We start from the raw sequence: 15,331 nt of genomic DNA on the forward strand, positions 1-15,331 counted from the left end.
ATAGGGTGGGAAGGTCGGGGGGAGTAGGAGGGAGGGAGGGAGTAGGAGGGAGGGAGGGAGTAGGAGGGATAGGGTGGGAAGGTTGGGGGGAGTAGGAGGGAGGGAGGGAGTAGGAGGGAGGGAGGGAGTAGGAGGGATAGGGTGGGAAGGTTGGGGGGAGTAGGAGGGAGGGAGGGAGTAGGAGGGATAGGGTGGGAAGGTCGGGGGGAGTAGGAGGGAGGGAGGGAGTAGGAGGGAGGGAGTAGGAGGGAGGGAGGGAGTAGGAGGGATAGGGCGGGAAGGTCGGGGGGAGTAGGAGGGAGGGAGGGAGTAGGAGGGATAGGGTGGGAAGGTCGGGGGGAGTAGGAGGGAGGGAGGGAGTAGGAGGGACAATGAAGTTATAAACAACAGTGAAGAGGTTTTAGACAACACCACGCAAGCAGATTAGAGCTATCAAGGCTCTAGTGTAGCGATTCAGACTCCCAGTCCATAGTTCTGTTGACTTGTTTGGATCTTAGGGATGCTCACTGACCACATTTCTGGAGAATCAGTCAAGTGAGATAAAGATTCCAACCATACTGTAGTGTCAATTAAAGGGGAGCAGTGGGATTCTGGGAGTCTGAGTCCAGTGGTGGTTCCTGGTGATGGAAGGTCCAGGGACCCTGAAGATGAGGCTAGTGCAGCACTCCACTCACGTCACAGACAACCCCTCCGAGAGAACAACATTAGACGCTGAACAAAGAGTGTGTATGATGAGAACCTACACACACACACATACACTGTACTGTAAATACACATCCAGAAATGAGAAATCACTGAGATAGCAAAGTCTCAAGTGAGAGATTTACAAAGGAAAATCAGGTTGAGGTATACCGCAGAGCAACAGAATGTCTTGCAAAAACCACAGAGTCCACCATCAGGCCTACAGCTCATCCAGAACGCTGCTGCCCATCTGGTGTTCAATCCCCCCAATTTCTCCCATGTCACCCCCTCCTTTGTATCCTTCACTGGATCCCAGTAGCAGCTCCTATCAGATTCAAGACCCTGGTGCTCGCCTACCGGGTGGCAAATGAAACAGCCCCTCCCTATTTGCAAGCAATGGTCAGCCCCCAAACCCCTGCCCGATCACTCCACTCTTCCACCTCGGCTGGCCGCCTGGCACCACCGCCTCTACGTGGATGCAGCAGCCGCGCTACTCGGCCACAGCTTTTCACTGTCCTGGCGCCCTGCTGGTGGTACGAGCTTCCCACTGCTGTCATGACTGCAGAGTCACTACCAATCTTCCGCCGTAGATTGAAGACCCATCTCTTCAGGCTACATCTTAACTGTCCCTACTAAAGACCTCTTCATCCCCACTCTACATAAATTTAAAAAAATAAAATAAAATAAATGTCCTTCTTCTAGCATTGTGACTGCCAATAGCCCCTGGTCCTAGCATAGATTACTTTTTCTTATGATGACTACGGATAGATGATTCACTTACAAATGTATTTCAGTCACTTTGGATAAAGGCGTCTGCTAAATGCCATACATGAAATTAAATTAAACTGCTAACTCAAACTAAAGCTGAACTTCAGCTCAAGATGAACTAAAACTAAATAAACTGTAGAGATAAAACTACAGGTAAAGCTTGGACTAAACCTCAAACTTACAGAAGCGATTTACACCAAGTGCAAGGTGATAATGGGCACTAAGGGACTAAGACTAGAGGGTCTGAATAACTGCCCCCTGAATCCAACAGCTCAAGACTAACGACCCTGCCAGCCAACGGGGGCTAACTCGGGCACCTGTAGAAACACTGCCTTCACCATGAACGTATGGGACATTATCCCCTCATTTCCTTCCCCTTCTCCTCACACGCAAACACACTCTCTCACACACGCAAACACATGCACACACACACACCTCTAATCGTCAAACCTTCATTCACTCACACAGACCTTTTCTCCTCCCTCTTTTAACCACCTCTTTTTCCACTACGTGATGTTTTATGTGACCTAATTCCAAGTTTCCCCTCAGCCCTTCACAATCCCCAGCATTTATTTTGTCTTCCTTTAACTTAGAATGCCCTTCATTTTTTAATTACAACCTTGGATGGCACACACACCAGACTCTGTATAATATCTGGCAACTACAGGAGAACATTTGTTTCAAGACATTTATCAAAAGCCTCTGACTTTGTTTGTGAAACAAAGTCTTGGAGGCGATGAGACAACTCTCTATTTCCTTTCAACACTGGTACCCAAAGCAGATCTCCACCCTCTCCCTCCATCTCTCCCTTCCCTGTTCCCCTTGAGTAGGTTGACCCTTGCCCCCTGACCCCTGACCTGGCTCTCGGAGGGCTTGTCTGGAGGGTCCTTGTGAATGGCCATCTGGTAGATTTTGTACACCTGGTAGGAGGCGTCGAAAGAGGCTTTGAACTGTGAACTGGGGGGGTTGGAGCGCACTAGCCTCACCTTCAGAAGCGGATGGGCAGAGAAGGGTTGAAATAACAAACATTAAGAGTGGCATCAAAAGTGGAGACAAATCTCCATAATAGGACACAATCATCACACATCAGAACAAAAGAGAGAGAGAAGGGAGTGAGAGTGAAAGGAGAGATTACTTGTCTGCAGAGGGACAAAAACACAACCTCCATCTATAGTCTAAATATGGCAGAGTTGGCTGACTGTTACTGATTAGGTACTGAGAGGTTCTTAAAAATCCCCTCTCTTCTTTCTTCTTGTATTATATCAAGCAAAGTTATTTTTGAGAAGAGGGGGGAAGTAGTCTTCAAAGCTACCTCAGTCCACACTTCCCCAGTGGGTTAGTTAGACCACTGTCAGTGACAATATCTCAAATGGGGAAAGCATAACAAGTATTTGTCTTGTCCATCTCTATATGTGATTGTTGCTGAGAATAAGGTGAATAACAGAGGAGGGTGTGTCTGTGTCCATCTCCATGGAGACCAGTAGAGTCACAGATGAGAACATGACAACAGAGCAAATAGCACAAGAGTTTGTCAGCATTGTTGAAGAGAAATAGCTTTTACCTGGGTTGGTCTCCTGAAATACAAAGTGATCACTCAACAACATTGCATGTGTGTAAAGCCTATTTCCAGTGCTTCACCATATCATGTCAGTATTGGGGAGGATTAGACCTAGTTTAAAACAGCCACAAATAGGAAGCTAAAAGGATTTGTTAAGCATGCATAACCATCAGTGTGTTGCTAGTATCTCAGAGAATGTGAGAATTCACCTTTCACATCTCCCAGCTTAATGTTAATTAAACATCTCTTTGTCTTTGAGCTTTTGTTGGACAACTTGCCTTCGCCATATGAATCCAAATGCATGCAAGGGAATTCAACCCCCGGGTTGTTTGAGTTGGACTAGAACAGGCCTCTCATATGACTGCTTGGCACACTTGTGGTATATTCAAACAAAGAGGTTGGACTCTTACGTAAAAGATAATAGTAAGTAAGGCCTTTTTAATTTAGTTCTAAAACTCGAGAGATATCCTTTGATATGCTGAAATTGTGTTCAGCCAACACCGCACCAGAGCCTGGATAGCTTGGCTAAAACTCAACACTCTCATAACAGTCTTGTGATACTGCACCAACAGACTAACACTGAACCGTTTCAAGAATGTTGAAATAATGCCACTTAATACCAGCAGCTTGGGTGTACAGTTAATTAAAATGAGAGATGTTGACCTTCTAAAGCCCCCTTTAAGAAGCTGCTGTGTGCTGCTCTGCATTAAGAACTCTGTGGGATATCATACCTTGTTCACTTTGATAAATACACAACTACAGAATGTGTTTAGTTTGATGAACAGAAAGGAAGGCAAATGCCCAAACATGGGTGTGTAAGAGAGAGGGTAGCAGTATTAACTAAAAAAGTAACAATTGCTGAAGGGCATAGAAATCCAGTGACGGAGTGAGTGGGAGACAAAAATCCTCACCTGAGAGGGGAGAAATGCTACACACATCCTATAATGCATCACTAGAACAGAGCTGACAGGGCCTTGGTCATAGGAGAAGCCATGGTAAATATTCCCACAGGTCAGTTTGTCTATCAACAGAAGCGGCCCTAGAACCCCTCTCTCCTCCTTTCTCATAGGGCCCATATGTACATGTATACAGTGTTCTTTACTCCTACTCCTCTCTTAATGACTGTGACTCCATCATTCACACAGGCTGACATGTTTAACAGTTGTGCTCCTGATGAAGTGGAGTGTTTTTCATTGCACTGGTGTAAACATCTAGTCTCATTCAAAATAGCCCTGTATCCAAGCCCTTTAGTTTCTGCCGCTGCTCCACAGCTCACTCAACAACTACTGAAGTCCCAAGACTCTCAAAATCATCCAGTGTTGGTTGGGGGAAAGCAGATTCACTAATCTTAATACAATCTTAACCCTACAGTATCCCTCACTTACTGAAGATAAACCCCCCACGTCTCTCAATCATCCAACTTGCAAAATGCCCAATTAACCTTCAGTTGAGAGGGATGGCCTTGTGTGTACATCCACTTAAGGTAATTGAATGAGTAATCACAGCCAATCGAACTAATCCAATCAGCTAAAATTAGCTGTTTGGAAGATGGGTCTGCCTCGTCTTGTCCCAGGAGACCTGGATGAGACAGACTGGCTCATCACAAGGCCTGGCTCATAGGGTCTTAACCCAAGCTGACGTCACTCTCCCAACCTCATCAGAAGTGACAATGGCTCAATACCAAGGAAAGGGTCTCTCATACATACTGTACATCCCCAAGCCAAAAGTTCATTGCCATCTCCTATAAACAGGCTGAGCTCTGAGCGTTGGTTTAATGTGGTGGGATTAGTGGGGTAACCTAACCCAGTGTGTGCTGTCATTTGGTTGAGTTCATGTTGTGCTGGATGTTCCACTGCTCTGGCACAATCCTCCCCACAGGCATGCATGGTGAAGTCACTGGGTTTAGGGAAGAGGGCCCTCTTGTCTGGTCTGAAAACAATCCCTTGGAACTGGATAGGTCTAAGCAATATGGAGCCCATCAACATATTGCTTACGACTATCCAGTTCCATGGTACTAGGGGTTACAGTATATTCAGACCTCAAGGCGGTGCAGAGGACTGTCAGGCAGGGATTCGCTGATCAACTCCTCCAGGGCTTTGGCTTGGCTAGGCTGAGTGGGTGTGGTAGGGGCAGAGACTCTGCCCTCCTGCTGTCTCTTCTGCTCCTTCTGCAGGCGTCGCTCCTTTCTCAGGTCCTTGGCCTTCCGACACAGCGGCCGGCTGGGGTCTGCTCCAATACCTGAAACACCACAGAGAGGAGAGAGGGAAGAAAGGAGTTGTTAGGAATAGGAGAGAGAGTTTCCATTGGGGGCTTGAGCTTGAGAGGTTACAAAAACACATCTTAATCCATTTTCACTACAAAGACAACCTTGGGGTATGGCATTTCGAAAGCGTTTCAAGGTGAGAGAAGAAAAAAGTGCATGAAAGAGGAAGCCAGCATTATAAAAAATAACTCAATTACTGCCTTATGGAACAGGAGAACAAGTTTCCCCTTCATACAGTCTTCTGCACAAGGTTTCACACGGTAGTGAGACAGGGGTGGTAACTTTTAGCTGCTTGCGATGGCTTCCCCCTAGCACCCCCACCTCAATCCAATACATCGAGATACATGAAAGTCATTTTCTTTTCCCCCCCTCAATACTCTTCACATGACATCATCGCTCCAAGACCTATGAAACAACATGGGCTTTGTTTGTCGATTCCAAGTGGTTCTCATGCTTTTTGTGGACACTTCTAGTTTCAAATGAAAGCATAAGAGATGGCAGCACCTTGCCCTCAGGGGACTTTCCTAATGACAGAGAAGATCCTGGATGGTTTGGACGGGGCAGCAGGTTAAGAGGGGAAACGGCAGCACTCATGTCAGCTAGTTACTCCACTTCACACAGGGGACCTCAGGCAGAGGGGTGTGTGAATGCTGACCTCAGAGAGAGAGGGCGTAGCAACCACAAGAGCAGTAGCTTATACACAAATCTACAGACCAGCTTAATGCCACTGTATACACACATCTCTTACAGATAAGACTGTTGTGGTTGAGACAACTATTCTGTTGGTAAGTAATGGGACAGTGAAGCATTTTTTCTTTCGGCTCTACCCACCAAAAGTTGGGATTTGAAGTCAAACAACTACTATGATGTTAAAGTAGAGATTTTGCTTTTATTGGTTTCACCATTCTGAAATTGCACCAATTTTATGTATAGTCCCCTGGGACAGATTTATCAAATGTACAAAATAAGCACTCATGTTTAGTATTTGGTCAACAATCATTTGCATGCAATAACTGCCTGAAGTCTGCGACCCATTGAACCCACCACCATCACCTCTGGTGATGCTCTGCCAGACCTATACTGCAGCCATCTTCAGTTGTTGTTTGTTTTTAGGTGTTTTTGCCTCAAATCTTATCATCGGGAAATTAAATGCATGTTCTATTGGATTTAAATCTGAAGATTGACTTGGCCAGTCAAGAACTTTTTGGCTCTAAAAAAACTCCCTAGTTGCTATGGCAGTATGTTTTGGGTCATTGTCTTACTTGTATGATGAAGCACCATCCAATGAATTTGGAGGTATTTCCTTGTGCTCGAGCAGACAAGATTTTTCTCAGTACATTCTGCTGCTGACGTCAGCAGTTACAATCATCAATTAAGACAAGTTAGCAAGTTCTAGTGGCAGCTATATATGCCCAAATCTAGCACCCCCTGCATCATGTTTCACAGATAAGGTGCTATGCTGTAAATCTTGGGCAGATCCTTTTTCCTCCAAACTTTCCTCTTGCAATAATTCTGGTACATGATAATATTCATCTTATCTGTCCACAAGACCTTTTTCTAGACCTCTGCAGGCTTGTTAAGCACTTTTTAGCAAACTGTAACCTGACCATCCTTACTAGTGGTTAGCACTTTGCAGTGAAGCGTCTGTAATATGGCTGGTGAAGTATTCTGCAGATGGTAGTCTCTGACACATTGACCATTGATTTGTGGGACCATTGTTTTGGGGGTTTTCTTAATTATTATGAGCATTCTTCGGTGGATGTCTTCCTTGGCCTACCAGTCCGTTTTCAATTACTGAGCTTTTTAGGGTTAGGGTTTTTTTATAATGATGTTCCAAACTGTTGATTTTGCTCCAGACTGTTGATTTTTTTTCAAGCCTAAGTTTTTGGCTATGTTTCTGCTTTTTCAGCCTTGACACCACTTTGGTCCTCATGTTGACAGACAGCAATAGCAGACTCTAAAGGCAAATGCAAATGCCTAGAATCAATACTAGACATTGACAGCTTTGTTATGCCTGCACAAATGATGTGACAGAACACACCTGACTTACCAGAAACACCTGTCAAGCCAATTGTCCCATTACTATTGGGTACCCTAAAATAGGGGGACTATGCCTAAAAAATGTTGCAATTTCTGAATGCTGAAACCAATATGTACACAAATACAATCAAATAAAAGCTGACAATCTCTACTATAATTTCATATCCAAACTTCTGCAGTGTAGAGCCAAAAGAAGAAAACATACTTCACTGTCCCATTACTTACGTAGGGCATTGTACATGCACACATACCTAAACACTGCAAAGATAGGCAGACAGAGACATATCAGACTGGTGTGTATATTCTACAGTGCAGCACCAGTAACTCAATTCCTCCCAGTTCTCCTGGCCCCCCGCCAGCCCCTCGAGTGCTCCAGGCATCCCATGTCAACAGTTTACACGCCCACATCCTGTTTGGAGCAATAAGGAAACGAGGACCATTTCCTGCCTGTCCCGCTGCCAGCCGCCACCAAGAGCTCATTCACTCTCTCCCCCAGCGTCACTCTGTACGGACACCCCCTAGAGAGAGAGGCAGGGACACTATGCATTATCTTCCGACCAGCGGCGTCATTCCTACGCGATTTGAGGCGTGACTGAGGAGAGTATTATCTCCTTTCTCTGTATACACACATTCTCCCCATTTCCTGTTAGTCTTTCAAGGTGACTTTAAAGAGTTTCTTAGCAGACGGTATAAACACAGAGCAGGTGTGACAGCACGAGCACCGCACGGTCAAATGGTTTTCCTCCAGTTGAGCATAAACACGGACAGGTCAAGATAGAGTGGTCACAGGGATTCCACCAGAGCCATGGCCTGGTCTATGTTCAGCAAACTGTTTGACTGATCCACAAACACATCAGCCCCATTCACATCACCCTGTTCTGTCCTGTCCACACCATGACTCTCTCTCTCCCTCACTTACATCATAATATATACATTCAATATACAGATATACATTTCACCCTCTACATCTCACATTAAACACAAGCACACAAACACACACACAGCACTCAGGAGGGGAGGATAAAGCATGCAGCCAAGGTGGAGATAAACTTTGACAGATCTGTTCCTGTGGAAGACAGATTCCCCTCCAGCAGTTAACACTTCATAAAAAACTATTGCACTCTCCCTGCCTCCCAAGCTGCAAACACACACAAGTACATTTTTACAGAAAGTTCAGTCATATAAACACAGGAATACTTTCTCATATTCAGATGTGTAGTTGCGTACACAGACTGGATTTCTGGCTCACACACGCACACACACTCTGATGCTCTCTATGGGAAGAGTCAGCTGTGTCATCTCAGTACTGCCTAGCGCTGATACTGGTGCCTTTATGACAGGACGAACACAAGCATGGGGCGTGGCAGAGAGTACAGGGGTTTAACAACCTGTCCTTACCCTCACAAACTCTTTCTGTCACCTCCACCACTCTCTCACACACACTTTTCAGAAAGTACACTCATATAAACACTGGAACACACCCTCATATACAGACACACACACCAGCTGCACTTTAGAAGTCAAGCAGTTTTCTCTAAATAGCTAAATAACACAGTTGACTATTTTACATCTCATCAACTATAGAATCATATAAAGGTGTTGCAAAATAAGCAGAGTAACAATTTCCCTCCCACACATCCCTGCTTCTCCATCTACCTCAGGCTATACCTTTACCACAGAGGGAAACAGTGTTTTCTTCAGTTCTGGAACAAGACCAAAGCAATAAAGTCATGTTGTCATAAAACTACAGTAGAGTTGTGTCCAGGTGTTTTCTGTTTCAGAGAGGTGGGCTGTGGGAGTGGAGAAGGCCCTGGTTCTTCCTTTGGGGGGCTACACTATATCCTTCCTGTTTCCCCCCTCCTTGACGTCCAAAAAGGGCTTATTCAGAGAGGAGAGGAGAACATGGCACTCCACTTTACCACATCTCTACTGTATAATGTTAGTGTTAGTGAGTGGTGCAGTGGACAGATCTGAATACCCAGGCTCCTGTCTGTGTTTATGTCTGTGTCTGCTTCTACAGTACCAGGATACCAGGCTTCCCTGGTCCACTGTGATAGAGATCCATCAAAAGCTGAAACATGAGCAGTTGTTTGAAGTACTGCTTCCCTTGTCTAATAAGTGTTTACTATACATCCACATGAGTCTTCTTTATTCTTGATGGTTTGTCTCTCAGGATATCCTACATTGCAGAGTCTGGGGATTCCCATCCTAGATAGTCTCCACTGAGCCTCATTCATGAAATTACAGTAGAGGCACTGGCTCCATTCATAGACCTCAAAGCCAGCAAACTCCATTCATGGGAGACTGCTGCCCCCTGTTGTCCAGCTGGTGTACTTACATCTACCCTTGCATTCCAATATAGCATGAAAGCTGAGGAGTAGAGAGGTGGCATGAATAATAAATGGGTAAGACATTAGTTACCAATCTGACCTGGGATTTCAGATAATGCAACAAAGCAAAGAAGCAGCTCACAGGTTATGGATGGACCTGCCCTCTTAACTTCTTGTGGTTAAACTCACCTGGTTTGGGGGTTGTTACTGGTTCCCTCACGTCTGGGACAGAGGCTGAGTCATTTTGAGCCGTTTCAGGCGCCGTTTGTTTGGAGTCCACCTCCACCTTCTGAATGGCCATGACAACAGGACCCTCCACTTCAGAATGGTGAACTTTGGCAGAGTCTCGCGGCCCCCCCTCCTCACAGAGAGAGTCCATAGGCTCCCCTGTCCAGCACACAACCATAATCAGTTACACTGGAACAGTAGGGCTCCATACTGTACAGAGCAGCCCTGCCATATCAAATTATACTCAAACATAGCTCTGCATACATGTGGTTTTCTTACAGTAGCAAATCTCTGCTCACCATCACACTGTTCTGTTGGCATCTCCCCTTTGGACAGAAACTTGCTCATCTTCTTTAGGATCTTCTTCTGGGTTTTGGATGGCTGAAAGTTCAAGGCATGGCACCTGCATGGACCGGATATTAGTGAGTTAGTGTACACTTTGATGTTTGAATATTGTGCATAGTAACAGAGTAAAAAGTCATCAGGATTCAACAAATGCTCATATAGGGAGAACAGACAGCTCTGCTCCTTAAAAAAACTATAGAATAAACTAGAATAAGGAATGACTTTCTGGTAGGTTTGGACATCAGTAGGGCCAGAGTAACAGTCTTTACCTGATGGAGTACTGTGGACAGCATGTCTTGTTCATTATGGGCTTGTAAACATACTTCCCGCTCCTGTGGAGGAAACACACACACACACACACACACACACACACACACACACACACACACACACACACACACACAGTCAGTCAGTCAGACATCATACATAAGACCTTTGGCACTCACTATTCGAGGGACAGAGGTAATGTTTAGCAACTAAACATTGTAGCCATAACACCATTCAGCAGGGGGGCTAAGCTGCTGAGTCACAACATTTAGGCCTAGATGATATACTGCAGCATAACAGTGTGTGGGTCTGGGGTCAGCTATGGCTTACCTTCTCCATCCTCTGTCTATAAGGTCCTGGTAGTCTTGTACAGTCATGGTATGGGACCACATCCCTAGAGAACACATGAGGAGAGGAACAGGCATGTGTTAGCGGGCATGTTAGAGGGCATCTTATGACACTGATATGAGGCTGATAAACAGAAGGCAAGCTGTAAGACCGAGAAATAACCCAACTGTTCCACATATGAGAAAAAAAGAAAGAAAGAAAGAAAGAAAGAAAAAGTATAATTTCATTTAAGTTTCTTGTTTCGTCTTTGAGAACAAGGAATAAGTTATTAGACAACATAGAGATAGAACACAGCTGTTCTATTGTCTATGTTAGACACATCCAATACTTTGAGCTTTTCCTTGTGCAGTGTGTAGCCTACTGAGACACTCACACTTCCATTTCCAACTCTAGAATCTCAGAGCCTGTCCCATGGGAGGTCATATTTCCCACAGTGCTTCAGGGCAGTGATGGAAACAGAGACCTCTGGGATGTTACAGAAACCTGGGCCCCATTTCCCAGAACAGAGATCTGAGCTCCCTGCTTCAACTCATGACCTACACACACACACACACACACACACACACACACACACACACACACACACACACACACACACACACACACACACACACACACACACACACACACACACACACACACACACACACACACACACACACACACACACACACACACACACACACACACAGTATCCTGTCCCAGGAGAGTGGTGTAGCCAGATTGGAGGAGCCCCCAGAGTGTGTGAGAGAGAGCACCGGCAGTGTGATACAACAGAGCACTAGATGATTGGAGCTAATCTCCACCTCCCTGCTGCTATGAGCCTGTCTCTGTGTCTGTCTGCTCTAGCCTACAGGTACACAGTCAGCCAGCTGAGGATAATGAACATCTGGATCCAGTAAGGGACACATGGGGAGGGGGGCACATTATTGTGTGTGTGCGTGTGTGTGTGTGTGTGTGTGTGTGTGTGTGTGTGTGTGTGTCCGTATCTGCTCACATCCCCTCTATCATAAACAAACTAATACAAACAGCAGTGGCAGGCAGAAGTGGAGCTCTTTTTAAGGAATGTCAAGTTAAAAGTAGGCCAAACCAAACAAAACTCCTAAAGCAGATCATTCTACTGAGGGAAATCATTTCACCCTTGTGGCCCAGACAAATAGGCTAGATTAACTTGAGCAGTTGTTGTGTGACGGTCGTCATGGAAACAAAGCGCAGTCTTATCAGAGCATAATATCTACACAACAGGCACACACCTGTGTGTCAGTCACACCTGATCCCCATCACTAAAGAGGAGGCAAGGGCTCTATTCGGGCATGACAGAGACAGTAACAAAAGGATTAGATAGAAGGCTTCACTGCCCAGGTGGAGGATGGGAAAGGAGTGTGGGTGGGTGTGTTTGCACGTAGGCTGTATAGCACAGCAGTCAGATATAATCACGTACTGTATGTCCTAACATTGTCTTTGGTAACCATCTGACTGAAATATTGCAGGTCCTCATGACAGGGGCAAATAATTCACTATTCATTACTAGGCTGCCTATCCGTCTTGCCTACCACACAGAGACTCCCAGTGATGCACACATGTATGAAAGAGCAGCACCATTTATGTTCTTTCACTGAGGTGAGTGAGGTGTTGTATGGTTGAGTTGACATGTGCCCCTGGTCCCAGGAGACCTGTGCCCTCTCTACTACACTGCTGACCTCACTGTGGGATTAAACAGGGCAGCAGGCTTCCTTCCTACCCACACCCTGCTGGGGGTTATGTACCTGACCACTGATTAGCACACTCTTAGGCTACACTCCCTGCCAAGTCTGCTCTTTCTCTCTGTGCACTCCTTCATTGACTGCATAGCCAGCTAGTGTTGGAGCAGGATTGCCTAATATAATAGCCTACTATCCCCGCCCTCGCTCACCTCTGCAGAGTTACAACACGCACACACAACAATCCCTTTCGATCGTCTTACATGGCCTTTAATAGCTTGTCTCAATGGCAAGTCTGCCAGCAACGGAAGGGTTACATTACTAAAAAACCTTGCCATTAATAGAGATTGCATCTAGACTGAATTAACAGTTTTCCACAGTTAGACCTAGAGGCTACACTGCTACAGGCTTGGCTGTTGGGTCAGTTGACCATCATTAAGCTTTTTAGGGAGTCTCCTCAAACTCTTAAATTTGGCGATAAACCTACTTTTGTGGTGTGTAACAATGGTGTGTAACAATCTTGATTTAATTCTCATGGTTTCAGCCAAAAAACATCATTAAAACATTACTGGGATGGCTAACCCTAGCTTGTACATGTCCAATCCGGTTCAATACAAAGCTTAGATTATTTCATAATGATACATATTAGTCACAGTGGTGTCTAAAATGTTAACAACAGGAAACAAGCTTGTAAGCCCTTCTCCGAACTGTTGTGATTATAAGCTAGGCCTAGCTTATCGTGTTTTCTCTGTCATATCAAGCCAGGCTGGTTTGCAGTTTGCAGTTGTTTTTTACAGAAGTTTGCAAATCATGCTTGGCTGACTATCGCTGTACAATACTTAGCATTTGGCTGCACCTGTTAATGGTCCTCAGGTGATGTTTTGGTTTTATGACACTGAATGATGAGATCAGTGTTTCTCAACGGGGGTGTTTTGAGATTGCAGGGGGATGCTGAGCCGCGCACAGCCAGGAGGGGGGCGGTAGATCTGTCTAATGGGGCTTTTCATAAATCCCAATGCAATAGTTAACATTTTATGCATCACATTTGTATCCTGATGTTAATCAAAAGATTGACGTGCTGTAAATGCTTTTCAGCCTATTCGCTGGATTAAAGGAATGATGCAGCAAAATGTTAGACTATCAAGTTAAGTTTAAAGTGCATTTTGCACATGGTCTCTACATAGTACAATAGATTTTTTTTTTTTTAGAGTACAAAAAACACAATACATCAAAAGGATGTGACATACCGATCTTTTAATTTGTTTTGTAGGGTAAGTTATGTAGGGCCTCCATGTGTTTACAAAACAGATATATTTTTTCCGAAAAGAGACCCTAACCCTTGTCTCGTATTTTGGACTTGCATTTTTTAATTTAGAAAGGGTTATGATTGTTAAGCTACACAACCAACATGAGGAGTCAACCAGCAAAAGCAAGAGAGGATTCTAGAAGTATGCATACAACAGCCCTTTTACAAATCATAAATCCGTGTGGTCTTATACATTGTGTGTAATTGCAATCAGTTGCTGGATTTGTAGTGGTAGTCAGACCTACTTCATTAATAAAGTTGCCCGCTCTCTGTTTCCAAATGTGCATTTTAATAACCTTTGTGTTTTCAATAGGATAATGGCCCAACACCAAACACAAACTTGGATCTGTTTGACAGCCATAGCCATCCCAGTTACTTTTGATATTATCGTTAACGACGTGTCCAATGCCACCGGCACCAGCAGGGTAGCGCAGCTTTCACTGACTGTATTGTCGCTTCTTTTTAGCATCTTCCCGGTGATGCTCCGAAGCTTGAACAATCGATCAGATAAAGTCGCTGTTCTGTGCCGATCATTAGCTGTTTCCAATGTTTGTTTTGCCAGCTTGCTTTCTATGCACCCGCCCTGCTACGTCTGGGCTTGATCCTTCAGATCGCCATTAAATGCATATTGTCAGCTTGCTTGCATTGGAAACAGAACAGCGACTTTCTCTGATCGAATATTCAGCATCAGAGCAGCATCGGAAAGGTGCTGAGAAGCAGCAACAGTACAGTCAGGGAAACAAACGCTTTGGAACGCGCTACCTGGCTGATAGTGATAGTGCAGTGCACCCATGGGTCATCTTGGGACTAGTGGTAGTGGGTTTTGGGCCACCCTGCAGTTTCGCGGACTTGATCCTTCATGTACAATCATAAACAAATACAAATAACATCATAATCAGAGCCCGACAGTAAGTATAATATTTCATATATGTATTTGTGTCTATCACTGCAAAAGTGGCACAAGCTAGCAAGAAAAAATGCAGACAGTATTCTGATGATTATCTGGAATTGGGGTTTACTGCCTCTCCATCCAACTCTCAACTTTCAATGTGTTTGCTATGTAAGCAAGTGTTCTCCAACGAGGCTATGAAACCCTCACGCCTAAAGGAGCATATCAACAAGATCCACCCGGATAGGGCTGGTCGTTTTTCCAGAGCCTAAATAGAGGTTTAACAAACGCCACACTATGCGATCTCTTTGCGAGAAGTCCACCCAAAATGCGAGTGGCCTGATCGCATCTTCCAACACTTCCCTGCTAATAGCGAAATGTGGACAGCCATTCGCCCCTGGGGAAAAAACTGCAATAAAGGAGGTGATATCCACCGTGATGGAGTGTTCAAGTTGTACATGTTCAAGTCGTAAATGTTCAAGTTGTAAAAACAACTTAAATCGGGTTGACTTGTGTGACTTACTCCAGCAATGTTTCAGTTATGGCAGTTGCTCCACGAGAATTGGCTTTTTTATATATTGTTTCACGCGCACACCTGCACACCATTT

At 44.9% G+C, this 15,331-nt stretch overlaps 1 protein-coding gene across 4 annotated transcripts in view; it reads right to left on the bottom strand.

Moving 5' to 3' along the window:
- ate1 (arginyltransferase 1) overlaps positions 1–15,331 on the bottom strand; it is a 72,903-nt gene that overhangs the window by 40,036 nt on the left and 17,536 nt on the right. For 2 of the 4 annotated variants that reach the window (XM_083695384.1, XM_083695386.1), the window contains exons 2-7: positions 10,811–10,874; positions 10,483–10,545; positions 10,168–10,271; positions 9,830–10,027; positions 5,046–5,245; positions 2,307–2,435 (exon numbers count right to left, since the gene is read on the bottom strand). In XM_083695384.1, coding sequence (XP_083551510.1) covers positions 2,307–2,435; positions 5,046–5,245; positions 9,830–10,027; positions 10,168–10,271; positions 10,483–10,545; positions 10,811–10,874 — 758 coding nt within the window. The remainder of the gene's footprint in view (positions 1–2,306; positions 2,436–5,045; positions 5,246–9,829; positions 10,028–10,167; positions 10,272–10,482; positions 10,546–10,810; positions 10,875–15,331) is intronic. The other 2 variants (XM_083695385.1, XM_083695383.1) reach the window with 1 other exon arrangement.

This window comes from Argentina silus, assembly GCF_951799395.1.
Source record: "Argentina silus genome assembly, chromosome: X".
Taxonomy (NCBI): domain Eukaryota; kingdom Metazoa; phylum Chordata; class Actinopteri; order Argentiniformes; family Argentinidae; genus Argentina; species Argentina silus.